At 48.3% G+C, this 26786-nt stretch overlaps 2 protein-coding genes across 3 annotated transcripts in view; one reads left to right on the forward strand and one right to left on the reverse strand.

The window, feature by feature from the left end:
* LOC138651750 (phospholipase A2-like) lies at positions 1–20798 on the forward strand. 2 transcript variants are annotated; one of them, XM_069742214.1, is made up of 5 exons: positions 1–35; positions 2854–2932; positions 7057–7204; positions 19252–19358; positions 19761–20798. In XM_069742214.1, the coding sequence occupies exons 2-5, from the start codon at positions 2899–2901 to the stop codon at positions 19925–19927; spliced, it is 456 nt and encodes a 151-aa protein (XP_069598315.1). In that variant the 5' UTR covers positions 1–35; positions 2854–2898; the 3' UTR covers positions 19928–20798. The 2 variants fall into 2 exon arrangements, with proteins under 2 accessions (XP_069598315.1, XP_069598314.1); XM_069742213.1 differs by having other exon boundaries at positions 3–205.
* OTUD3 (OTU deubiquitinase 3) overlaps positions 20799–26786 on the reverse strand; it is an 8571-nt gene continuing 2583 nt past the window's right edge. The window contains exons 2-8 of the mRNA XM_069742212.1: positions 25079–25227; positions 24433–24545; positions 23862–23984; positions 23384–23500; positions 23181–23277; positions 22889–23097; positions 20799–22371 (exon numbers count right to left, since the gene is read on the reverse strand). Of these exons, the coding sequence (XP_069598313.1) occupies positions 22198–22371; positions 22889–23097; positions 23181–23277; positions 23384–23500; positions 23862–23984; positions 24433–24545; positions 25079–25227 (982 nt within the window). The 3' untranslated portion in view covers positions 20799–22197. The remainder of the gene's footprint in view (positions 22372–22888; positions 23098–23180; positions 23278–23383; positions 23501–23861; positions 23985–24432; positions 24546–25078; positions 25228–26786) is intronic.

The following is a 26786-nucleotide window of genomic DNA, read 5'->3' on the forward strand; positions in this document are numbered from 1 at the left end:
AAGACAAGCGGGGAGGATCTGCGCACTTCTCAGGTGTGAGTAGGTTGGACTCCTGGTTACATATGGTCTCTTCTGATCTTTGCATAATTTACAATATTAAGACAGAAGTTCCTGTAGGCAAGAGATTGCCGGATACATTGTATCAACATCCTGATACATGTAACAGTGCGGCACTGTGCGGAATAATCAGATCTTCAGAGCGCTGGTAATATTATTTGGCAATGCTTCTGTGAGACTGACAATGATGTATGCCTGACGTTAGTATACGGCTGACACTGTCACAGTAATGTCTGACTGACCGCGATGTACGACTGACACTGCCTGACGATAATGTTGTATCACTGTCACTTCTATTACTCCATATGCTACAACACTAATGTATCAGAGATTCTGCCCCATGACTGGCTCTCATATAAGAGACGATGGGGGGAAGTAGAGGTTCCCCGCTAGGTATAAAGTCCCCCCATAATCAGACAAATGTTGGCTGAACCCACCGACACTGGCGGGACAACAGTCTAATGTGTATGGGGGAAACTAGGCGTCCAATGTAAGTCTGACGAGAATTTTGTTGTCCCTGAGATAAGCAGCTGTCAGAGGAGATTGTAAAATACAAAGGAATTTATCAGGGACTATCAAGAAGAATCAGCCGCCGCGCCCCTGTGAAACCATCAAACCATCATTCAGCCGACAGCTATCTCCTCTGTGTGGCGGGCGTTACAGGCAATGAGAAATATTAGAAAAATATGCGAATCACATCCCACCCAGATCTTACTTGCAAGATATTTTCTTTAGTTCTGTGAGAGGTAATTTGTATCTGATGAATGACTGACAGTGTTGTAGGATTGACGCTAATGTACGACTGACTAATATATGACTGATAATGTACAGTACAGAGCAAAAGTTTGGACACACCTTCTCATTTAAAGATTTTTCTGTATTTTCAGGACTCTGAAAATTGTACATTCACACCGAAGGCATCAAAACTATGAATTAACACATGTGGAATTATATACTTAACAAAAAAAAGAGTGAAACTACTGAATTATGTCTTATATTCTAGGTTCTTCAAAGTAGCCACCTTTTGCTTTGATGACTGCTTTGCACACTCTTGGCATTCTCTTGATGAGCTGCAAGAAGTCGTCACCGGAAATGGTCTTCACTTCACAGGTGTGCCCTGTCCGGTTTAATAAGTGGGATTTCTTGCCTTATAAATGGGGTTGGGACCATCAGTTGTGTTGTGCAGACGTCTGGTGGATACACAGCTGAGAGTCCTACTGAATAGACTGTTAGAATTTGTATTATGGCAAGAAAAAAGCAGCTAAGTAAAGAAAAACGAGTTGCCATCATTACTTTAAAAAATGAAGGTCAGTCAGTCCGAAAAATTGGGCAAACTTTGAACGTGTCCCCAAGTGCAGTGGCAAAAACCATCAAGCGCTACAAAGAAACTGGCTCACATGAGGACCGCCCCAGGAAAGGAAGACCAAGAGTCACCTCTGCTTCTGAGGATAAGTTTATCCGAGTCAACAGCCTCACAAATCGCAGGTTAACAGCAGCTCAGATTAGAGACCAGGTCAATGCCACACATCTCTGGGAACTCCTTCAAGATTGTTGGAAGACCATTCCCGATGACTACCTTTTGAAGCTCATCAAGAGAATGCCAAGAGTGTGAAAAGCAGTCATCAAAGCAAAAGTTGGCTACTTTGAAGAACCTAGAATATAAGACATAACAAAAAAATGTGAAACAACTGAAATTAAGTATATAATTCCACATGTGTTAATTCATAGTTTTGATGCTTTCAGTGTAAATGTACAATTTTCATAGCCATGAAAATACAGAAAAATCTGTAAATGAGGTGTGTCCAAACTTTTGGTCTGTACTGTATGATTGACTAATATATGATTGACTAATATACGACTGACTAATATATGACTGGTAATGTACGACTGACTAGTATATGACTGATTACTGTACTGTATGACTAAGTTATATTCGACTTACTAATGGATGACTGGCTGGAATGTATGACTAACCCTAAGACGTGAGTCACAACATATGTTGGTATAAGTGCAGTGTGTATGTGCATGTTCACACAGCGGCCATTTAACAACCAAAAACCTAAAGATAAATACCCTGTAGTAAAAAAAATAAATCGCACTATTACTACACATTGCACTTATACCAACATATCTTCCGGTTCATTTCTTTGGTTTTGCTGTAGTTTTTTGCACTTTGTACAAACAGGGGCGTAGCTCCCCCTTTATGAGTAAGACATTTCATCTATATGGCTTCCCAAGTTCAGATGTCTGAACAGTCGGACCGGAGTGCATGTTCTCTTATCAGTGTGATCAGAATGTGATACGATTTTCTTGACTAATGAGAAAATGGGGGAAAAAAAAATATGTCTCCATCTTCTCCATTGTGTCAGTGCGTGAAAATCGGACCATCCAAGTGCAGTCTGATTTTTTTTTTCCACAAACTCATTGACTTACATGGCCGAGTGTGATCTGAATATTGGATGCAAATTGTGGATGCTACGATTTTATCCTCGGGAAGGCTCGGTCTGAGGAAAAAAGCAGCCATAGAATAACATTGGTCTGAATGCAATGCGATGTTTAGTCAGACTTGGAACGAAAATACGGCCATGCGAACGAGTCCTAACACTGTCACATGAGTCACTCTGCTGTACAACTGAATTTATGGTACGGCTGACCAATGTACGACCGGCAATAATGATAATGCTGACTGGCATTGCTGAGCTGCTGCACTGCTGTTGACTGATCCCGCTCTATGACACTATGATGGCCTTTAGTAACAATATACATCATAATCGGTTTTATTTCTCATCCTTACAGAACCGTCACCCCGTCTCTGGCTCAGTCTGCTGTGATCGGTAGAACATGGCGCCCTCGCAACTCGCCCTCCTAGTAATCTGTGAGTACAGCCCTGTGCTAGAAAGCGTTTCTCTGCGACTCTACAAATAAAGTTTATTGAAGCTAAAACACTACGCACAACAACCAATCAGAGATCAGCTATCATTTGTAAACTGCTATGAAAAAAAGAATGCTGCTCTATGATTGGTTGCTATGGTATGTAAGCCATGTTGCCTTCAAGAAATGTTATTTACAGTCAGTCTGTACATTCAGCAAGTCGATCTCTGGTAGATATGGAGGATATCGTTCAATTTTCTGTTTTCCGCTTTTGTTTTTTACTCTCTTCCTTTTAAAGAGCCATGACTTATTATTTTCCATCCCCATAGAAATATAGTTTCTTCTTTTTTTGCTTAATTAGCCTGTTAGGGTTATGGCTCGTTCACGGTTATCGTTAGGAAAGGCCCGCTGATGCCAATTTCCAGCTTTATAAAAACCCAGCCTCCTCTAACATGGTGCCTAAATCCGCAGCCATGGGTTCTTCTAGCACTCTGAAAATGGTGGAGGCCACAAAGCAGGAGAAGCTATAAGAAGAAAGCAAAGCGTTAAGTTGCCCTTTCCTCAGTTCAAAACACAATTAAGAAATGGTCGTTACCAGGAACAGTGGAGGTCAAGATAAGGTCTGGAAGACCAAGCAAAATGTCAGTGAGAGCTGCTCGTAGGATGGCTCAAAACCCCCGCTTGACTGCAAAAGACCTTCAGGAAGATATATCAGACACTGAAATTGTGGTACATTGTTCTACTGTTCAGAGACACCTGCACAAATATGGGCTTCATGGAAGAGTCATCAGAAGAAAACCTCTCCTGCATCCTCACCATAAAATGAAGCGTCAGAAGTACGCAAAAGAACATCTTATCAAGCCTGATGCATCATGGAAACAAGTTCTGTGGACCGATGAGGATAAAATAGATCTCTGTGGCCACTATGATCACACGTATGTGTGGCGAAAAGAACATCTCATCACCCAATAAGCATGGGGGAGGATCAATCATGCTTTGCAGTTGTGTTGCAGACAATGGCACGGGGAACATTTCACAGGTAGAGGGAAGAATGGATTCAATGAAATTTCAACAAATTCTTGATGCAAACATAAAACCATCTGTATAAAGACAACGCAAGAATCTCACAGAACTGGAGGAATTCTCCAAGGAAAATGGACGAACATTCACATCATATACATTTCACATCATATACGAGATACCAATTCACCGCACTATGCATGCAACGTTTTTTTGTCCATCGGTTCCGCTTTTTCCGGAACTCCGCCCCCTCCTCCCCGGACCTTACAATGGGGCAGCGGATGCGTTGTAAAACTGCATCCGCTGCCCCCGTTGTGATTTTATTTCACAGTATACGTCGGCCCGACGCACTGCGATGGGCCCGTACCGACGCTAGTGCGAAAGTAGCCTTAAGCAGTTGTCTGTGGTGTATGGCTTGAGAAAGGTCCACATCCTGGACTGAAACGTCACACATGGGCCAATAAACCACATTTATTTTTACTATTGGACTGCTGCCTTCATTTTTCTGGATATCTTTACCATTGGGTATGCAGGACATACGGATGCGTTGTTTTTCCACGCCCGCTGTCCGCACAAAACGCAACTTGTTGCGTTCCCATGCGGTCGGCGGGCACGTGAAAACAACGCATCCCCACTCCACTCTTTCACCCTCCCCCACTCCACTCTTTTTCCCCTCACACGTGCACAGCAACTTCCTGTAGCATAGCGGTGTAATCCATGAGGCTCACTTCCTTTCTCTTGACGTCATGCCTCACAGGAGCAACTAAGGCTACTTTCACACTGGCGTTTTTGCCAGACGTCGCAATGCGTCGTTTATGGCAAAAAACGCATCCTGCAAAGTTGTTTGCAGGATGCGTTTTTGCCCCATAGATTACCATTGGCGACGCATTGCCACACGTCGCAACCGTCGTGTGACGGTTGCGCCGTGTTGTGGCGGACCGCCGGAAGCAAAAAACGTTAAATGTAACGTTTTTTGCTCCTGACAGACCGCTTTTTCCGACCGCGCATGCGCGGCCGGAACTCCGCCCCCACCTCACAAGGGGGCAGCGGATGCGCCGGAGAAATGCATCCGCTGCACCCGTTGTGCAGTGCGTCAAACGCTAGCGTCGGAATCTCTGCCCGACGCATTGCGACGGGGAGATTCCGACGCTACTGTAAAAGTAGCCTAACTCTATTCTAGACACAGCGGAGATAGATGTGGCCTGTGCCTGCGGCGCAGATACCCTGAAGGCGGCGGCCCTGTTGTAGCTCGCAGGGCTGGGACGTTGCAGCCGGTGATTTTGCAGGGTGACTTTCGAGGTGAACGTGTCTCCGCTCATGTGTGCCAACAATGTGGGCCATGTGGATGGGACTTTGTATGTGGAGGGAGTGTGCGGAGTGGACGTGGCTTGATACACACACACACATACATACATACACTCCGAATATATATATATATATTTAAAATGCTTCAGGTCTCATAAAATGGCGACTTTTTAATTTTTTATACCACAAAAAAAAAAAATCAAATTTGGCAGCTATAATTGTACCGACCCAGAGAACAGTGTCACCAGGGCATTTTTACCACAGGATGAACGTCAAATAGGAAAGAGAACAAACAGCAAAATTTATTTTTTCAATCATTTCACTGCTGTGAATTGTTTTTCCATTTTTTTTTCGCAGATTTTATGATAAAATGAACAAAAATTAAAAATGGCTGCATTGGGAAGGGGTTATAATGGGGATGGGGGCACTCCAGCATTTGGGGCTGTGGGATGCCTTTATGGGGGGCTTTTAACACAAGTGGACACTCAGCCGCCCACCAGACAAGGAAAGAGACACTTACTTCACAGCACAGGTAGAACATATGATATCTGTTGTGTTTTCACATTTCAGGGCAGATTAGAGGAATAAAGACCAATAGCTGTGACATTTACCTCAGAAACCATTAATATCAGCACCATTCACCACAAGGAGAGAATCACCTGTGTCATCATTCACCTCAGGAGCATTTCCCGCCTAGAAATAGGACAGAATCTGAGGAAAGCCGGCAGTTTCCGCAATGATTGCTGGGAGTCGTAGTTTAAATAATCACTTCTGCATATTAGATAACAGCAGACGTGAACTACAGTTCCCAGAAATCCATGCGACACAAATGGTTTCTGGGAACTGTAGTCCAGAGAATGCAGTAACAAACGCTAGAAGGGGACAGTTGCACTACAAATCCCAGAAATCATTGCGCGATCAATTCTAGGAGTGAAATAGAGGATGTTGATGAGAAGAGCTCTCTTACATGAGGAGTGCATACTATGAGTGACTGCTGGGGCTTGTAGTTCCCCTGTAGCCAAGGACCCATTCTCCTCAGATTATATAGATGATGTTAGTCAGTTTTCAGCATCACGAATGTATAAATGTCACATTATTAAGCACATTCGCTGTCAAAAGCGCCATCACATTTCTCTGACGTCTTGTGTTTTTATTTCTCTTGTGATATTTCTCCATCTTTCGATAACGCCGCTGTCACTACAGAGTGGGCATGGCTCGATACATACACATGCTCAACATGTACACATATATACTGTATATGTGGTCATTTTTTTTTTTTTGTGCCTAAAATACAAAGGAAGTGTGTCATCTGTAACTTTAGGCCTTTTAGAAATCATTTCATCTTCAACTTTAACTGTTCACAATAATCGTAATTTTGACCAAGGGCGCCCAAACTTTTACAAACCACTGTATATACTGCAATACTACAGTATATAACTCTGTTGATCTCCGATGTCTAGTCACGGGCTGCGGTTCATAGAAGCACAAAGATGGACGCAAAGGGGTCTTTGGTAGACCCCCCCAAGCTGCTATAGCAACCAACTGTTACTGGATGATTGTGTTGTCTCGGGAGGTGTGATTGGTGTTGGAATTGGCGCACTAGCTGTATCACACCGCTTACATGCTGTGGTCGCTGACTGACTGCGGCATCTACGGGGTTTAATAGCAGCGGGCGGCTGAATGACGACGCGGGCATCTGCTGTCAGATGTGTGACTCCATGGCTGTTCTGATTGCGGTTGTCATCCAGTTTTCTAGGAGTCCTGATATGACCCCGCTGTCTTTCTCTCTCTCTCCGTGTCTAGTGATGGCAGTAGGAACACGAGCTGGAGTACTGGAGTTTGGAGAGATGGTGCAGTACATGACAGGGCGGCCTCCTCTGAAGTCCTACATTATCTATGGCTGCTATTGTGGGCTTGGAGGGAGCGGTTGGCCGGTAGACGAGATTGACTGGTGAGTTCACTGATAGCCGCCAACAACATATCGCACCATGTACGTTCGGCATTCGGTTTCTTTTACACTTGCCGTGTTTTTGCGGCCCGTTTTTGTGGCGCCAATACATTTCTATGGGGCTGCAAAAATTCATCGGAGCGCCGAACTCCGTATGTACACGTGTGAAAAAAAATATAGAGCCTGCTCGATATTTTTCACTGCTTACGGACACGGCCACAACGGAAGCTTGTTTTTGCGGTGCACCGTGAATACCGTTTTTGTGGAACGTTTTTTTTTTTTGTTTCAATACTTTTCCCTAGTATTCGAAACCAGAAAAAACAGCGATCCGCAAGATTTTTGCGGCCTGTTTTTGCAGGAGACCGTGAAAATTGCGGCAAAACGGCCCGCAAAAATCACGGCTAGTGTAAAAGAAGCCTTAGTCATTAAGCATCCTATGCCGAGGAACTACACAGCAGATTGTAGTTATGTGACGTAAGACCACAACGTCGCGCTCGACTATGAAAAAATAACGTTCAAAAAAAAAATCAAAAAAAGTATAAGGCCATGTTCACACAGTGCGTTTTTTACCGCGGAACCGCGGCGGTTTTGCCGCTGCGGTTCCGCAGCTGTTTTCCATGCAGGGTACAGTACACTGTACCCTATGGAAAACAGGACACACTGTGCACATGGTCCGGAAATTGTAAAAAAAAAGCCGCGCTGAATAGCTCCCGGAAAAAAGAAGGAGCATGTCAATTCTTCTTCCTGAACCGCAGCGGTTCTGCACCCATAGACCTCCATTGTGAGGTCAAAATCGCAGTAAAACACGCAGATCAAAAATATATCTGCGGGTTTTACTGCGATTTGATGTGCAGAACCGCTGCAGCAGGAAGTGCGGGGGAGCGGGCGGAAGTGCGTGGGCGGAGTGTGGCTGCCCCCCCGTGCTCCGATCCCGCCCCCCCGTGCTCCGATGCCCCCCCCCCCCGTGCTCCGATGCCCCCCCCCCAGTGCTCCGATGCCCCCCCCGTGCCCTAATCTCCCCCCCTTATACTTACCCGGCGTCCCGGTGTCCGTCCGGCCGTCTTCTCCCTGGGCGCCGCCATCTTGCAAAATGGCGGGCGCATGCGCAGTGCGCCCGCCGAATCTGCCGGCCGGCAGATTCGCTCCAAAGTGCATTTTGATCACTGAGATATAACCTATCTCAGTGATCAAAATAAAAAAATAGTAAATGACCCCCCCCCACTTTGTCACCCCCATTGGTAGGGACAATAAAAAAATTAAGAATTTTTTTTTTTTTTTTTTTTTCACTAAGGTTAGAATATGGGTAGGGGTAGGGTTAGGGGTAGGGTTAGGGGTAGGGTTAGGGTTAGGGGTAGGGTTAGGGGTAGGGTTAGGGGTAGGGTTAGGGGTAGGGGTAGGGTATTTTCAGCCATTTTAGCCCTAAAAAGCTTCCTAGGAAACACAGTCTCTGCATAGAAAACTGCATAAAAAAAGGATAAAAAAACGCATCAAAAAACGCATCAAAAAACGCATCAAAAAAGGACAAAAAAAGGACCAAAAAAAGGACCTGCGTTTTCTGCCAAGAGCTGCAGTTTTTTAAAAAAACTGTCCTGAAAAAAAAAGGATGGAAATCCTGAACGTGTGAACATACCCTAATAGAAAACAAAAGACAAAGATCTTGTGTGTTTACTTTTCCCTGTTAAAAAAATAAAGAGAAAAGGCCGGATTACTTACCGTAATGCTCTTTTAGAGAGCCACGACAGCAGCCACGAGAGAGGGGATCCACCCATAGGAACAGGAAACCTACAGAATAAAATGAGGCGGTCCCCCTCTCCTCCTCAGTTTGGTTTTCAGAGTACGAGAGGAACCAGCTCATATCAGATAATGCTAATAACTTAAAAATACTTTATACACCAAGCCATTAGCGAGTGATCTTCGGAAGATGTATATGACTAGGGAGGGTAGTGAGTGGGTGCTGTCGTGGACTCTCTAAAAGAGCATTACCGGTAAGTAATCCGGCTTTTTACCTTTCGCCATGACAGCACCCACATGAGAGACCTACAGAGAACCGTCACCTGGGTGGGATTACCGTGCTAAGGACAGCTCTACCGAAAGCCAAGACAGAAGATAAGGATAGATCAAGTCTATAGTGGTTGTAGAAAGTGGAAAGCGTTGACCAAGTTGCGGCCTTACATATTAAATCAATTGGCACGTCTGCCTTTTCAGCCCAAGAGGATGCCATAGCCCATGCAGAATGTGCTTTTATTCCTTCCAGAGGACTTTCGCCTTTTGACGAATAAGCCAGATAGATAGCTTCTCTGATCCACCAGGATAAGGTAGCTTTTGTGATCCCGCGTCCTTTTCTGTGGCCCTGAAAGGACACAAACAGAGCCCTACTCTGCCTCCAGGCCAGAGTTCTCTCTATATAGGTCAGGACGGCTCTTTTTACATCATCTAAAGCAGGGGTGGGGAATCTTTTTTCTGCCAAGGGCCATTTGGATATTTATACCATCCTTCGGAGGCCGTACAAACTCCGTCCACAAAGTCCATCCTGACTGTGGCACTGGTTTCAGGACGTAATCTTTCATTGCATGCCCTTCAGTGTTCAGTAGTGAACACTGCGTGTGTGATAACAGAGAAAGAAGAAATTAAGGAGCTTGTGGCAATCAAAACACACCTCCCTGCCCAAGAATGAGGTCCCTGAGAATCTGCTCGAGGGCCTGATAAAAGATCATCGAGGGCCGTAAATGGCCCTGGGGCCTGAGGTTCCCCACCCCTGATCTAAAGTATGAAACTTTTCTTCTTCCGGACCCGAGGGAGTATCAAAAAAGGAAGGAAGAAATCTCTCTTGTGACCTATGATAACTAGATGCGACCTTAGGGAGGTATGATGGGTCTGGTTTGAGTATTACGCGGTCTTGGAATACTAACACGAAAGGTGGGTCTATGGAGAGGGTCTGGATGTCACTGACCCTTCTGGCTGATGTCAAAGCTACTAGTAGAGCTACCTTATACGACATGTTGTTTAAGGGGATAGATTCTAGTGGCTCAAATGGGGAACTAGTTAAGGCATCAAGGACTAGATTCAAATCCCATGGTGGCAAACGTGGAATGTGGACCGGGTTACTTCGCTCACATGCCTTAATGAATCTTGCAACCCATCTATCTCCTGCTATGTTAGGCTAGGTTCACACTGCATTAAAGCAGCCCGTTCAACACATGCGTTAGAGCTAGCAGATGCTCTATCTGCTCTAGCAGTGACAAACCCGGAAACACTGCAGCCTGCGTCCCAGGGTCCGTCACTCAATGACGGCACATCGTTAGCGCACATCCATTATGGGCATGCGCTAGCGATGCGCCCGAAATAGGGGAGAATGGCAGCATTAATGGACTGCGTTACACCACGTTATCTATCGGACTGCCAGAACGAAATGTGAACCCAGCCTTACACCCATAAAGAGTCCTCAAGGCTGAAATCTGGACCTTTAAAGTGCTCACTGATAAACCCAGCAGGAAATAGGTTATCAGACATTATTACGCCTCCTATCTGTACAATACAGGTTAGAGCAATGCTAGAGGGTCTGGCAATGTCTGACAACCTGACTACCACGTGGAGGCAGGCCCTGCCATCTGCACAGCGGTGAGGGTCTGAGCACAGAGAAACAGTGGCCTGTCCCGTCCCAGTGTTCCAAACGCTATGTGGGACGACCTGGAACCACTGCGGCAAGTTACACGGCGCCCGCCTCGTGTCCGCATCAAGTTACACATAAACATTAGTGTTGACTTTGTAAATATTTTCCGCATCGGGGCGTGGCCTGAATGTCCATGTGAGCGGACGTGTGGCAGAGCGCTCCCGCTGCTAATATTGTCATTATCCTTAAAAGCCGCAGCTGAGCGGCGATTTGCGGTGCTTACCGGCTGCAGGAGAGTCCCGGGAGTGTGGCGGTGAACAGCGGCGGCCCCGAGGTCAGCAAATATGACCAGGAGGAGGCAAAGAGACGCAGGAGCCGGCGAGGCTGGGACCGGCCAAGATGGCGCCGATGCCAGGGAGAAGGCGGAAAAGGACAACGCTGCATGCCAGAAGCGAATGGCGGCGGCGGCGGCAAAGCTCCAGCAGTTTGCTAGAGTGGAGGCCGCAGGGAGCACAGAAAAAGCAGAGGAGGACGCCAGAGCAGACACAGACACAGAAGGAGAGGAGGAAAGCCCAGCAGAGGAGCAGGAGGTACAGCAGGGGAGCAGGGATGGTGACATGGCGGTGGTAGTAGGGGGATCTGAAGATAAGGAGCCAGGAGCAGAGCCCACCCTTAGAGACGTTTTTACACTGGTATCATCATGTAAACAATCCCTGACCCAGCAGTTACAGGAGGTCAAAGGGGTTACAGCCCAGATAAATACAGCCCTGCAGAAGATTGACAAACGTGTGGGGGCTGTGGAGGAAAGAGTGAGCACGGCAGAAGACCATATAGTGCAGCTGCAGAAAGCGGAGAGGAAGTATACTCAAGCAATATCGGAGCTAGCTGCAAAAAATGAGGATCTGGAAAATAGGTCCAGAAGAAATAACATTCGTATAGTGGGTGTCCCTGAAAAAGCTGAGGGGAGGAATCCCACGGAGTATGTTGAAAGCTGGCTCCTTGAGACTTTTGGTGATGCAGCACTGACAAAAGTATTTGCGGTAGAAAGAGCCCACAGGGTCCCACCGAAACCACCTGTCCCTGGAGCGAATCCCCGTACCATGCTTGCCAAAATCCTAAACTACAGAGACAGAGACATTATCCTGAGGAAAGCTAGAGACATGACGGATCTGACAATTGGAGGTCAAAGAATTGCTATCTACCCTGACTATTCCGCCCTGGTACAGAAACAACGGATGATGTTCACGGGTATCAAGAGACGGCTGAGAGAACTGGGAGTGCAATACTCCATGATGTTTCCGGCACAACTGAGAGTGGTTGCGTTGGATAAGATTCATTTTTTCCAGACGCCGGAGGAAGCTACCCAGTGGATAGATCTTAATGCTAAAAGGCTTAAAGGGAAAGGAGATTGAAAATATGGGGTGGGTTGGTCGGGAGGTATTTTACTTTCTTTAAAAAGGAAAAAGAGATTGACTGAAAGTACATTGGTAATTGAGATGTGAAGGTTTGAGGGTGGAGTTGGGCATTACGCAGGGAATGCCCTGGGAGTGCTGATGCGGCGGAAAAGTACGAGGGAGGAAGGGTGTGCAGCGTACTAAAAGTTTATTTAGTTTCTTGCAGTTATAAGTTAATACATGTTGAAATATTTTGTTCCTCTAACAATTGCGCCGAATTCTATTATAAACGGTAGCGGGAGGCGGAAGGAGAAGGTTACGTTAACAAGAGTGTTCGCAATGGGTGATGGTGCCCCACTCTTGATAAGAGGCAGAATGTATAGTATTGGGGGGTGTGGGGGAGGGGGGTGGGGAGGGAAGTTAGACAGCTCAGAACGGGGAGTAAAGACATAACTAAAGATGATGAGTCACATAATAGGGGACGCTTTAAGATATTGAGTTGGAATGTGAGATGTCTGGCGGATAAGTCTAGGAGAGCTGCGAGTTTGCAGTATGCGAAGGATCAACGGGCCTCTATGATATGTTTGCTAGAGACGCACTTAATACGGGAGAAGGTGGACGTACTGAATAGACGATGGATTCAGAAGGGGTATCATTCTACCTTTTCGACGTACTCAAGGGGTGTGTCAGTGTTGGTGCCGGTGGGAGTGCAGTATGAAGAGGTGAAGGTATGCGTGGATGCAGAGGGTCAGTATGTGGTGATACAATGTATATTGTATGGAGTGAGAGTGTGTGTGGCGGCAATGTATATTCCACCTCCATATTCAAGTAAGAAGATCAGGGAGGTGTTGGAGAAGGTGGAACGATGGGGACCACTTTTAATTATTGGGGATTTGAACAATATTTGTGACGACTTTTGGGATAAAAATAAGAACACCCAGAACAGGTCGGAGGGGCACACTACAACATTTGGTACCTATGTGCGTGAAATAGGTATGATTGATCTATGGAGAGTTAGACATGTTGGGGAGAGAGGGTACTCGTGCTACTTGCCGGCTCATGCTACGCTATCCAGAATTGATATGGCGCTGGGTAACCGCCTGTTAGACACAATGGTGGGGGAGGTGCGTTATTTGCCGAGGGCCCTTTCGGACCACAGTCCAATTGAGGTGGAGGTCAGGTTGTTGGGGACACGGACCGCAAGCGGGAGAGAATGGAAGATCCATCCTAACTGGTTACAGAGCATTGACTTGGAGGGTATAGGGAAGGAGGTGACGGAATTATTTGCCTTAAATGATGGGAGTACAGATGCTCTAACTGTTTGGGATGCAATGAAAGCGTACCTGAGAGGGTTACTATTTAGAGACATTAGTAGGTGTAAGCGGAAGACAAGGGAAGCGGAGAGAGTGGCGGTGGAGGAGCTGAAGGCTGCAGAGGACGAGATGGTAGTGTTGGGGACCTCCGAGGCAGGGAAAAGGTTGAGAAAAGCGCAAACTCATATGGAGAAGATTCTGCTGGGAAAAGCTGAAAGGAAGCGGGAGTTTCAAAGGGTGACTTATTTTCAGGAGGGAGAAACAGTGGGCCACATGCTATCGGTGGTGGCTTCTGCTCAGCGTAGTACCTCGTATGTACATTCGTTGGTTTCGGATGGGGGGAGCAGGATATCTGAAACACCTGGAATTATAAAGGTCTTTGCGGACTTTTACACGGACTTATATTCCTCCAGGGTCAATGAGTCAGCCGGAGATACGGAAACTTTCCTGGAGAGTCTGGGTCTTCCGAAATTGAGTGAGGAGGATAGGGTGAGCCTCGATGCCCCTATCACCGAGGAGGAACTGAGTCGAGCGCTGAAGTCTATGGCCAATGGGAAGGCACCTGGGGTTGATGGGTTACCAGCCGAAATCTATAAAAGTTTGGGGGAGGTGTTGATTCCCAGATTAAAGCTAGTACTGGAGGAGGCTGGATGCCGGGGGTATCTCCCAGCATCTATGAGGGAAGCCATTATAGTGGTTATTCCGAAGGAAGACAAGGATCTGGGGAAACCTGAGTCATATCGCCCAATCTCTCTGTTAACCATCGATGTCAAGCTACATTCGGATCAGTCCGGCTTTATGCCTGACAGGTCTACAGCGGTTAATCTGCGGAGGCTGTATATGGATCTGCAGCTGAAGTCTGACAATTGTGGCCGGAGGGGGGTTGCGTCTTTGGATGCACATAAGGCGTTCGATAGTGTGGAGTGGGGATATCTCTGGCAGGTGTTGAAGTGTATGGGTATTGGACCACAATTTGTGTCATGGATTCAATTACATAGTAACATATAGTAACATAGTTAGTAAGGCCGAAAAAAGACATTTGTCCATCCAGTTCAGCCTATATTCCATCATAATAAATACCCAGATCTACGTCCTTCTACAGAACCTAATAATTGTATGATACAATATTGTTCTGCTCCAGGAAGACATCCAGGCCTCTCTTGAACCCCTCGACTGAGTTCGCCATCACCACCTCCTCAGGCAAGCAATTCCAGATTCTCACTGCCCTAACAGTAAAGAATCCTCTTCTATGTTGGTGGAAAAACCTTCTCTCCTCCAGACGCAAAGAATGCCCCCTTGTGCCCGTCACCTTCCTTGGTATAAACAGATCCTCAGCGAGATATTTGTATTGTCCCCTTATATACTTATACATGGTTATTAGATCGCCCCTCAGTCGTCTTTTTTCTAGACTAAATAATCCTAATTTCGCTAATCTATCTGGGTATTGTAGTTCTCCCATCCCCTTTATTAATTTTGTTGCCCTCCTTTGTACTCTCTCTAGTTCCATTATATCCTTCCTGAGCACCGGTGCCCAAAACTGGACACAGTACTCCATGTGCGGTCTAACTAGGGATTTGTACAGAGGCAGTATAATGCTCTCATCATGTGTATCCAGACCTCTTTTAATGCACCCCATGATCCTGTTTGCCTTGGCAGCTGCTGCCTGGCACTGGCTGCTCCAGGTAAGTTTATCATTAACTAGGATCCCCAAGTCCTTCTCCCTGTCAGATTTACCCAGTGGTTTCCCGTTCAGTGTGTAATGGTGATATTGATTCCCTCTTCCCATGTGTATAACCTTACATTTATCATTGTTAAACCTCATCTGCCACCTTTCAGCCCAAGTTTCCAACTTATCCAGATCCATCTGTAGCAGAATACTATCTTCTCTTGTATTAACTGCTTTACATAGTTTTGTATCATCTGCAAATATGCTATATTCATTACCGACAGCTAAAATCAGAGTGAATGGGGAACTTTCTCAGCCTATAAAGTTGGCCAGAGGTACGAGGCAGGGGTGCCCACTGTCGCCCCTTGTTTGCCTTAGCTGTGGAGCCACTGGCCGCCAAGATCCGACAGTCGGATGAGGTCCCTGGGTTCAGATATGGGAGTGTTGAGGAGAAGATTGCGCTATATGCGGACGACATTTTACTGTTCCTGGCGGACCCGGATGACGCCTTGAAAGGGGCCATCGAGATCATTGAAAAATTTGGGGCCTTGTCGGGACTGAGGATAAATTGGGATAAATCGGTCCACTTTGATGTGGATGGGGTGGAGGAGAGTGGGAGTGAGCCATTGGGAGAGGGGCGGCTTAAGGTGGCATCCCTTTTTAAATACCTGGGAATATGGATCTCGATGCCAGTTACAGAGTTTTTGTATAGGAATTTGACTCCTCTCATGGGCGTCCTTAAGGCAAAAGTGGATGCGTGGAATAAATTACACCTATCGGTGGTGGGTAGGGTTAATCTTATTAAAATGGTTTTGATGCCCAAAATACTCTATGTCCTCCATAACGCGCCAGTTTGGATTCCACGTGGGAAGTTCTGGCAGATTAATGCTCTTTTTAGAAGCCTGATATGGGGGAGGCAGTACCCACGTATTAGCCTGGAGACGCTTCAGCGACCCAAGGAAGATGGAGGGTTGGCTTTGCCCAACCCTGAGTTATATTTTCTTGCAGCCCAGAGCCAGCATTTGAAGGGCTGGGCGCGGGAGGCGTCCTCCGGTGCGGTACAACACTTGATGGAGGGGGTGACAAACAGACGACCGGTGGTGCAGTGTCTGGAGGATGGCTCCTTGGGCGTATTGGGGAAATTGTATCCAACTATGTTTTTGATACAGAAACTATGGACCAGACTGCGACAGATTCGGGGGGTTACGGGACTGACTAAATTTACACCGATATGGCTTAATAATAATTTGGTTGAGTTTGCGGCTCTGGGAGTGCTGGCGGAGTGGCAGGCCAAAGGAATCCATTTGGTTGCTCAGATAATTCAACAACGAGTGTTAAAGTCCTTTTCGCAGCTGCAAGGGGAGTTTGGATTGAGACCGACTGGTGAGTATCAATATGCCCAGATGAAGCATGCTTTTAAAGCTCGAAACAGGGGCGGTGGTATTGAGATCCAGGAGGACATAGTTCTGGAATACGTGTGTGGGGAAGGATCCACAAGGGGAGTCATTACCACCCTTTATAAGGACCTTCTACATGCATATTTGCTAGACTTCCCCCTAAAAGCGAGAGCTAAGTGGGAAAGAGATTTAGGCCCAATGGAGGATGAAACCTGGGAGTCGGTGTTGGAGTCGGTTCCACGAGTGTCACTGAGCGAGCCGTATAGACTATCGCAGCTGTACATCTTGCACAGAGTCTATAAATCACCGGAAGTGTTGTGCAGAGCGGGGTTGCGTGCTGACTCTGAATGCCCGAGATGTAAGACTGGGAATGCAGGAATATATCACATGATGTGGACATGTCCAAGACTGGTTGCTTTCTGGTTGGTGGTATTGAGTCGTGTGGAAGGGGCGTATAAATGCAGAGTGCCGAGAGATCCGATGGTGTGTATACTGGGATATGTAAAGGAAATTAGAGTGGATAATACCTGGAAGATAGCAATAGCTAGGCTATTATATATGGCAAGGAAGGTAATAGCAAGGAACTGGATCAAGGAGGAACCGCCTACAAGGGGGGAATTCCTGAAATATGTTAAACATGGTCTCAATCTGGAAAAGGGGGTCTACAAAAGACGTGGGAAAACAGAAATGTTTGACAAAATGTGGTCTCCGTGGCTCGAGCTGGGATGAGTAGGTATGGGAAATGGGTGAATGAAGACCTGTGAAGGGGGGAGATTGCTAGAGGAATAAGCGGACATAAGTGAGTCAAGCGGCTCAAAGAGCCATCAATACTGGTAATAAAAGTATAATTGGGAAGGAGCTGTCATGGGAGGGGGAGGGGGGGTTAGTTGGGAGGTTTGGAAAATGAAGAAACTTTGTAATATAATGGAAAATGCATAAAATGTAATGTTCATGTTTATTTTCAATAAAAATCTATTTAAATAAAAAAAAAAATATATATATATTTTCCGCATCATGAAGTCAACACAAGGAAGTGTCTGAAGATCACGTAGGTGACATGTACCGAATATCACACAGGAGAGGATTAGATACACAGCTCAGCACACGGTATCACACAGGAGAGGATTAGATACACGGCTCAGCACACGGTATCACACAGGAGAGGATTAGATACACGGCTCAGCACACGGTATCACACAGGAGAGGATTAGATACACGGCTCAGCAGTCAGTATCACACAGGAGAGGATTAGATACACGGCTCAGCAGTCAGTATCACACAGGAGAGGATTAGATACACGGCTCAGCAGACAGTATCACACAGGAGAGGATTAGATACACGGCTCAGCAGACAGTATCACACAGGAGAGGATTAGATACACGGCTCAGCAGTCAGTATCACACAGGAGAGGATTAGATACACGGCTCAGCAGACAGTATCACACAGGAGAGGATTAGATACACAGCTCAGCAGACAGTATCACACAGGATAGGATTAGATACACGGCTCAGCAGTCAGTATCACACAGGATAGGATTAGATACACGGCTCAGCAGTCAGTATCACACAGGATAGGATTAGATACACGGCTCAGCAGTCAGTATCACACAGGAGAGGATTAGATACACGGCTCAGCAGACAGTATCACACAGGATAGGATTAGATACACGGCTCAGCAGACAGTATCACACGATAGGATTAGATACACGGCTCAGCAGTCAGCATCACACAGGAGAGGATTAGATACACGGCCCAGCAGACAGTATCACACAGGAGAGGATTAGATACACGGCTCAGCAGTCAGTATCACACAGGATAGGATTAGATACACGGCCCAGTAGACAGTATAACACAGGAGAGGATTAGATACACGGCCCAGCAGACAGTATCACACAGGAGAGGATTAGATACACGGCCCAGCAGACAGTATCACACAGGAGAGGATTAGATACACGGCTCAGCAGACAGTATCACACAGGATAGGATTAGATACACGGCTCAGCAGACAGTATCACACAGGAGAGGATTAGATACACGGCTCAGCAGACAGTATCACACAGGATAGGATTAGATACACGGCTCAGCAGTCAGCATCACACAGGAGAGGATTAGATACACGGCCCAGCAGACAGTATCACACAGGAGAGGATTAGATACACGGCTCAGCAGTCAGTATCACACAGGAGAGGATTAGATACACGGCCCAGTAGACAGTATCACACAGTAGAGGATTAGATACCAGGCTCAGCAGACAGTATCACACAGGAGAGGATTAGATACACAGCTCAGCAGTCAGTATCACACGATAGGATTAGATACACGGCTCAGCAGACAGTATCACACAGGATAGGATTAGATACACGGCTCAGCAGACAGTATCACACAGTAGAGGATTAGATACCAGGCTCAGCAGACAGTATCACACAGGAGAGGATTAGATACACGGCTCAGCAGACAGTATCACACAGGATAGGATTAGATACACGGCTCAGCAGACAGTATCACACGATAGGATTAGATACACGGCTCAGCAGTCAGCATCACACAGGAGAGGATTAGATACACGGCCCAGCAGACAGTATCACACATTAGTTAGATCCTGTAGAACAGACTATTGTGTTTGCAGCTGGTTTCCGTTCCTGTGTATCAGTGACGCTCCGTTTATTTGCAGGTGCTGTCAGAGACATGACTGCTGTTACGGAGCTCTGTCCCGGACCGGCTGCTTCCCGATGTATCAGCGGTACATCTTCTCCCGGGTCGCTCGGAACATCACATGCGGTAATACTGATCTCTGCTCCCACCTGATTGTCAGAGCCCCCGTGGATCAGACGCAGGGGTGTTCATGCTCTGCCCATGTATGTTCTGTTATGCTGTAATGTCTATTGTCTGTACAATTCCAGTCTATAATTTGTAAAGCGCTGCGGAATATGTTGGCGCTATATAAATAAAAATTATTATTATATATATATATGCAGTGTAGCATTCTGTCCGATAAACAGGAGGCTCAGGCTGAACAGAGACCCCATTATCCGTCTGTCATACAAGGACATCCCCTCCCCGTGTCCGATCATGCATGTGGCAGGCAGCATCGTACATATACACCACGTTTATGGGGAGATAATAGATTGTCAGCTCTTGGGTCGGGCCTCCGTATAGTAATCACCATTTTCTCTGGCCCAGATGACCAGGATCTTCATGGATGTGCGAGACGGAGCTGTGAGTGTGACCGGGCGGCCGCCATCTGCTTCCAGACATTCGATCATCGATATTCCAGGAGCCACAGCAAGAACATGCCAAGGAAGGGATGCGAGGGGCCGCAGCCGCCATGTGAGCCGTGCGCCGTGTGAAGCTGATGCATGGCGGGGGTTCAGCCAGCAGAGGGTCTTATTAAAGTCGTCAAGAACAGACAACCCCTTTAAGGCAAAATAGACAAGGTGACGTCGGCCATGACAGGTCGTGCGGACCACAGTTTGCCCTTCGTTGGGTCACAGTGCAGCCGGGACAAGCAAATCACAAATGCTTGGATTATTTCAGACTTGCTTGTGGCGGTTGCAGACCCCTGGGGGTCACAATATGGCCCCATTACCCTGCGTTATACGGCAATATTTGGCCACATTCACTCCCTTCCCGGATTCTAATCAGAGGGCGGTACGGCACGCATAATAACGCTCAGCACAATCGTTACCCTCCTTCTACCTCTAACTGTAACTCCAAGCATACGTTTCCTCCTCTTTTCCTTTGCCCCCTTACTTTAAATTGAGGAAATTTAAAGGGAACCCCGTTAGGGTGTATTTACATATGGAAATCGCAGTATTGGTCCCCCCGATAAAAACGACACTTTTTTTGTAGTGATCCGATGTGTTAGTCATGAAAAAGTCAGTGTAGAAGCCATATGCAAATCAGGCTCAAAGTGCACAGGGGGCGTGGATTGGGAGAGACAATTCACGCCCCCAGTGCACTTACAGCCTGATTTACATATGGTTTCTACACTGGATTTCTCACGACTGACGGGTAGGTGTCGGCTTTATCGGGGCACGGGTGTGTACACGGCCATACCGCTGCTTCCAAACCTGCCTGCTGATGGGTTCCCTGTAAGTGACTGGAATCAGAACTTATAAAGTACAATCATTGTAAGACGACGTGTAATCTTACCCTTCTGTTGGCACCACGCGCATCTGTCTTCTGAAATCGAGAAATAAATAAATGCAGAACGTAAAATGATAAAGTGCAGTTTTTATGAAAAACAAAACAATGAGAATCTGCAGAATTGTGGCTGCAGCTGTGGAGGTGACTGGAGCGCAGCACAGCTTGGGACAAGTCACTCTTGCTGCAGCTCTGGAGGTGACTGGAGCGCAGCACAGGTTGGGAAAAGTCACTTGCTGCAGCTCTGGAGGTGACTGGAGCGCAGCACAGGTTGGGAAAAGTCACTTGCTGCAGCTCTGGAGGTGACTGGAGCGCAGCACAGGTTGGGAAAAGTCACTTGCTGCAGCTCTGGAGGTGACTGGAGCGCAGCACAGCTTAGGACAAGTCACTCTTGCTGCAGCTCTGGAGGTGACTGGAGCGCAGCACAGGTTGGGAAAAGTCACTTGCTGCAGCTCTGGAGGTGACTGGAGCGCAGCACAGGTTGGGAAAAGTCACTTGCTGCAGCTCTGGAGGTGACTGGAGCACAGCACAGGTTGGGAAAAGTCACTTGCTGCAGCTCTGGAGGTGACTGGAGCGCAGCACAGGTTGGGAAAAGTCACTTGCTGCAGCTCTGGAGGTGACTGGAGCGCAGCACAGCTTAGGACAAGTCACTCTTGCTGCAGCTCTGGAGGTGACTGGAGCGCAGCACAGGTTGGGAAAAGTCACTTGCTGCAGCTCTGGAGGTGACTGGAGCACAGCACAGGTTGGGAAAAGTCACTTGCTGCAGCTCTGGAGGTGACTGGAGCGCAGCACAGGTTGGGAAAAGTCACTTGCTGCAGCTCTGGAGGTGACTGGAGCACAGCACAGGTTGGGAAAAGTCACTTGCTGCAGCTCTGGAGGTGACTGGAGCGCAGCACAGGTTGGGAAAAGTCACTTGCTGCAGCTCTGGAGGTGACTGGAGCGCAGCACAGCTTAGGACAAGTCACTCTTGCTGCAGCTCTGGAGGTGACTGGAGCGCAGCACAGGTTGGGAAAAGTCACTTGCTGCAGCTCTGGAGGTGACTGGAGCACAGCACAGGTTGGGACAAGTCACAACATTTGTGGATTAAACAGAAGGTTCAGTTAGGAGCAATAATGTGCATCCGGCTGATAACAGAGAACAATTCATTGTTTTTTTTACTCTCCAGCAGAGACAGGACGCAGGAGTACCGTGAACGAGTGAGTTTTGCATAGATCAGTAAAGCCTGGGAGAAATCCTTCGATTCTCATTTTCTTCTAAATTAAAAAATGTACTGAAAAAGTTCTAAAGATTATCTCCCCCTAGAGTCAGGGGATGAGTCCAGCGCCTGCTGGGACTTGTAGTCTCACATTGTCTAACCATAGCTCTCAGTAACCGGATTTATTGTGATCTCCCATCATGCACCATGAACGCTTACAATCCCGCAGGGGCGGAGCCTGGTAGCGCGGGGGTGTGGACACTGGATGAGAGGAGCGGCTCAGATGTTAAGGGTGGAGATCGCCTTCACCACGGTCACCCCGGAGGAGTCTTCCTCCTGCCGGTTATTGTCCGCGTTATTGCTCCGCTGCTCCTGCGCCTTCTGCCGGTGTCTCTCCTCCTGACGCTTCTTCTTCTCCTGCCGCTGCTGATCTTTCCTCTGCTTATTGCTTACCTACAAAATTTCATCAACATTAATTTGAAGTGGAGAAAAAAAAAAAAGAAATCCCTACCCGACAGCAGCGGACCATTACAGGTTATTCCCATCTACAATCATCAGGAGCGCACCGCTCCCCTCTCGGATTTCTGCTCCTGATGATTGACAGTTCCCTTTAAGGGGTAAATTATATGAGGCTGGAGTGTATAAAAGCTTCCACAAGGGCAGTCACTCAGCTTTCCCAAGTCCCTGAAGGCCAAATCGGCCAGGTTATGCAGCCATTAAGGAGCTGGGCATGATCTGTTGTTCAGGAGTCTGGGAAAGCTGGGTGATGATCCCAAGAGATGCTGTAAGGAGAGCGGCAGACATGGCCGCCATTCCTGCCGTTGTTCAGCTTTTCGAAGGGATAGTAAGGAGAACTAGTCATTAGGTGACGTCCGATCTGCCGATCAGGAGTCCGGGAAAGTGAGGCGACAGCGATCAGGACCCAGAGTACAAGGACCCGATACTGGAAACATCCAGAGAAGCCGTTTACCTTCTGGCTGATGTTTTTCTTGTTCTGCTCCTGTGGGTCATCCCTGGGCCTCGGCTGCCGGCCCTGCGTCCTGTGCACGGCCTGTTCTTTCTGTGGGGCCGGAGGGTGCTGGGGTCTTCTTTGGGGGTCCAGCCCTTCGCAGTCACCCGGCTCCCATGTTGCTGATGAGTATGAGCAGTCGCTTCCTTCAGCTGCACAGTCCGCATCATCTTAGGAAAACGTGGACGTCACTGACACACTGTTACGACCTGTCAGCGGTCCGAGATGTCCGATTTGTAGGGGGGGCACCTACCGATTTGCTTCAGCTCCTTGATCTGGAGGACGACTTGGATGGTGGACTCGATGTCGTAGCTCTCGGCCTCCAGACTCTGCAGGATGAGGCTGACGTCCTACAAGCAAACACTGCGCGGTTACAGCAGATCTGGACGCCGTTCAGAGGACAGCGAGACATAAAATATCGCAGAACTTCCTCCCTGGATTCCGCAATCATCTTACCGCGCAGCCGGTGGCGTTCCGCACTTTCTGCACCGCGTCCAATCGCAGCTCTGCCCGCTCCTCCGATAAGTTCAACTTAGTTTTCCCCTTCCGGTTGGAGACGTCTTTGGAAAGCATCTGAACGTGGAGGAAGAACCACAATCAAGGAGCAGAAGACGGCAGTGAGGTGGGAAGATTGCCCTTTCTTAAAGGGGTTTTCTACCTTTAAGAATCAAGGAACCCAACTGTTACATGTAAAGTAACAAGATCAGAAAGTTCTAACTCTCCCTGGGTGAAGCACCCACTGCCCGACACTGCTGCGGGCTCGGTCTATTGATCGTGACATTGCCGCTGCAGACAATCACTGACCTCAGCTGCAGTTAGACAACAATATGATGGGCGCAGTGGTGCAGACCCGAGAGGGTGAGTACTGTCAGATTTCTTGACTACGATGTAATTAGTCGCTGTCCCTGGTGATACGACGTGTCGTCTCGGTTACCTCTGTCTGCAGGTGGGCCGGCGTCTCGGTGTTGTCGTTGACGGGGCGGACGCTGTCGTAGTGCTCTCCGTAGCGGTAGGCGATGTGCAGCTCCCGGGCGTTGGCCTTGTCCGAGCCTCGGATCTGTGTGGACAGAGCAGACTCCTCTGAGCGCTCGGGAAAGGTAAATGTTCAGCAGAATTTACAGGTCTAGCTGCCCCTCCGCCCAAAAGGCAGAAAAAGAAAGTTACATATTTCCATCCTCCATTTACCCTGCACGATGCTTGATGAATGCCGCGCACCTGGACCGGTTTTTGCCTCTTTCAGATCTCCGCAGGCTGCGCTCCGTTTCTTCCTGGCGGCCTTCAGCAGCTCATGGCATGTATTGGAACAAAGGATCATCGGTGTTTGTGGCGTCACCCGTGTGGTATGAATGGCGGGAGGTTCTTTGATTGTTTTAATACTTTTACACATAATATAAATTCGCCGCACAGTAAAGTGATCACGTCGTTCATGCTGGGCAGCAAAACGATACACAAAAGACCGTCGACACGATCTATGCAACATCGGGAGTGGAGCAGAGGTCCGTTACCTGCCACAGAGGGTTATTCAGTTGGTGAATCACCACGTTCACTTGGTTGTTGCGTGCAAAAGACACAATCGCATCATTACCAGCAAAGGTTCCCGGCTGCGCCAGGTTCTGAACTACAATGAAGAGCAAGAAGAAGTGAAAAACAGGGGGAGGCGGAGCACCGAGGAGGAAAAAGAGGGGGAGGCGGAGCGCCGAGGAGGAAAAAGAGGGGGAGGCGGAGCGCCGAGGAGGAAAAAGAGGGGGAGGCGGAGCGCCGAGGAGGAAAAAGAGGGGGAGGCGGAGCGCCGAGGAGGAAAAAGAGGGGGAGGCGGAGCGCCGAGGGGGAACAAGAGGGGGAGGCGGAGCGCCGAGGGGGAACAAGAGGGGGAGGCGGAGCGCCGAGGGGGAACAAGAGGGGGAGGCGGAGCGCCGAGGGGGAACAAGAAGGGGAGGCGGAGCGCCGAGGAGGAACAAGAGGGGGAGGCGGAGCACCGAGGAGGAACAAGAGGGGGAGGCGGAGCACCGAGGAGGAACAAGAGGGGGAGGCGGAGCACCGAGGAGGAACAAGAGGGGGAGGCGGAGCACCGAGGAGGAACAAGAGGGGGAGGCGGAGCACCGAGAAGGAGGATAAAACGAGGTGATAAGATGCAATGATCGTGGTTCTCACCGTGTCTGTCAAATGGAACGTCATCCTCCACAAAGGGCTCAAAGTCATGGCGATGCTTCACCATGTAATCGGCGGTCTCCTGTCGGTGCCGCAGGTGATTCCGGGAATGTCCCTCCAGCTGATCCCCCAGAGCGTGGAACAAGCAATTACTGTGAAGACACGAGGGAAATATAAAGCCAAAAGACAGGGATGGACGAGCCGAGGCTGAGGACGAGGACTTGTCAGCCATGTTCTAGGCTTCCCATGGTGGCTCACGGCAGGGTCTACACCTGCGGCTCTGGGGCCGTCTGGGAGGAGACAGAGGTCGAAGAGGAGTCTGGTTGGTCCTTAATTGGTCCTCCAGCTGGGACTCACATTAGCACTTATGGCTTTTTAATTGTTTTCACATGTGCATTTTTTGTCTAGCGTATTTATTTGTATCATAATAAATGTACTAATATTTAGAACAGAGATCCTTGCTTTGTATACGCACTTTTTTCCTTTTTTTCTGATCTGCTGGTAATTATAGCACAGACCCTGCATAGGGACATCACCACAGTGTTGCGCCGTAGAGACACTGAGAATCACAGCTGTAAAATATCGTGATAGAACATCAGCTGTGAGAACAACCTCCGTCTGCTGCCAGACGGCCCGAGAGCCGCAGGTGTGTATGGAGGTGCGGACAGTGCAGGGCTCAGGCTCTAGGTGTAGGTGTTGCAGAATAGGAGCAGTATGGAGGTGCGGACAGTGCAGGGCTCGGGCTCTAGGTGTAGATGCTGTAGTACAGGAGCAGTATGGAGGTGCGGACAGTGCAGGGCTCAGGATCTAGGTGTAGGTGCTGCAGTATAGGAGCAGTATGGAGGTGCGGACAGTGTAGGGCTCGGGCTCTAGGTGTAGGTGCTGCAGTATAGGAGCAGTATGGAGGTGCGGACAGTGTAGGGCTCGGGCTCTAGGTGTAGGTGCTGCAGTATAGGAGCAGTATGGAGGTGAGGACAGTGCAGGGCTCAGGCTCTAGGTGTAGATGCTGCAGTATAGGAGCAGTATGGAGGTGAGGACAGTGCAGGGCTCAGGCTCTAGGTGTAGGTGCTGCAGTATAGGAGCAGTATGGAGGTGCGGACAGTGCAGGGCTCAGGCTCTAGGTGTAGGTGCTGCAGTATAGGAGCAGTATGGAGGTGCAGACAGTGCAGGGCTCAGGCTCTAGGTGTAGATGCTGCAGTATAGGAGCAGTATGGAGGTGAAGACAGTGCAGGGCTCAGGCTCTAGGTGTAGGTGCTGCAGTATAGGAGCAGTATGGAGGTGCAGACAGTGCAGGGCTCAGGCTCTAGGTATAGATGCTGCAGTATAGGAGCAGTATGGAGGTGCGGACAGTGCAGGGCTCAGGCTCTAGGTGTAGATGCTGCAGTATAGGAGCAGTATGGAGGTGCGGACAGTGCAGGGCTCAGGCTCTAGGTGTAGATGCTGCAGTATAGGAGCAGTATGGAGGTGCAGACAGTGCAGGGCTCAGGCTCTAGGTGTAGATGCTGCAGTATAGGAGCAGTATGGAGGTGCGGACAGTGCAGGGCTCAGGCTCTAGGTGTAGATGCTGCAGTATAGGAGCAGTATGGAGGTGCAGACAGTGCAGGGCTCAGGCTCTAGGTGTAGGTGCTGCAGAATAGGAGCAGTATGGAGGTGCGGACAGTGCAGGGCTCAGGCTCTAGGTGTAGGTGCTGCAGTATAGGAGCAGTATGGA

Source organism: Ranitomeya imitator, chromosome 10, assembly GCF_032444005.1.
Source record: "Ranitomeya imitator isolate aRanImi1 chromosome 10, aRanImi1.pri, whole genome shotgun sequence".
In the NCBI taxonomy this organism is placed as follows: Eukaryota; Metazoa; Chordata; class Amphibia; order Anura; family Dendrobatidae; genus Ranitomeya; species Ranitomeya imitator.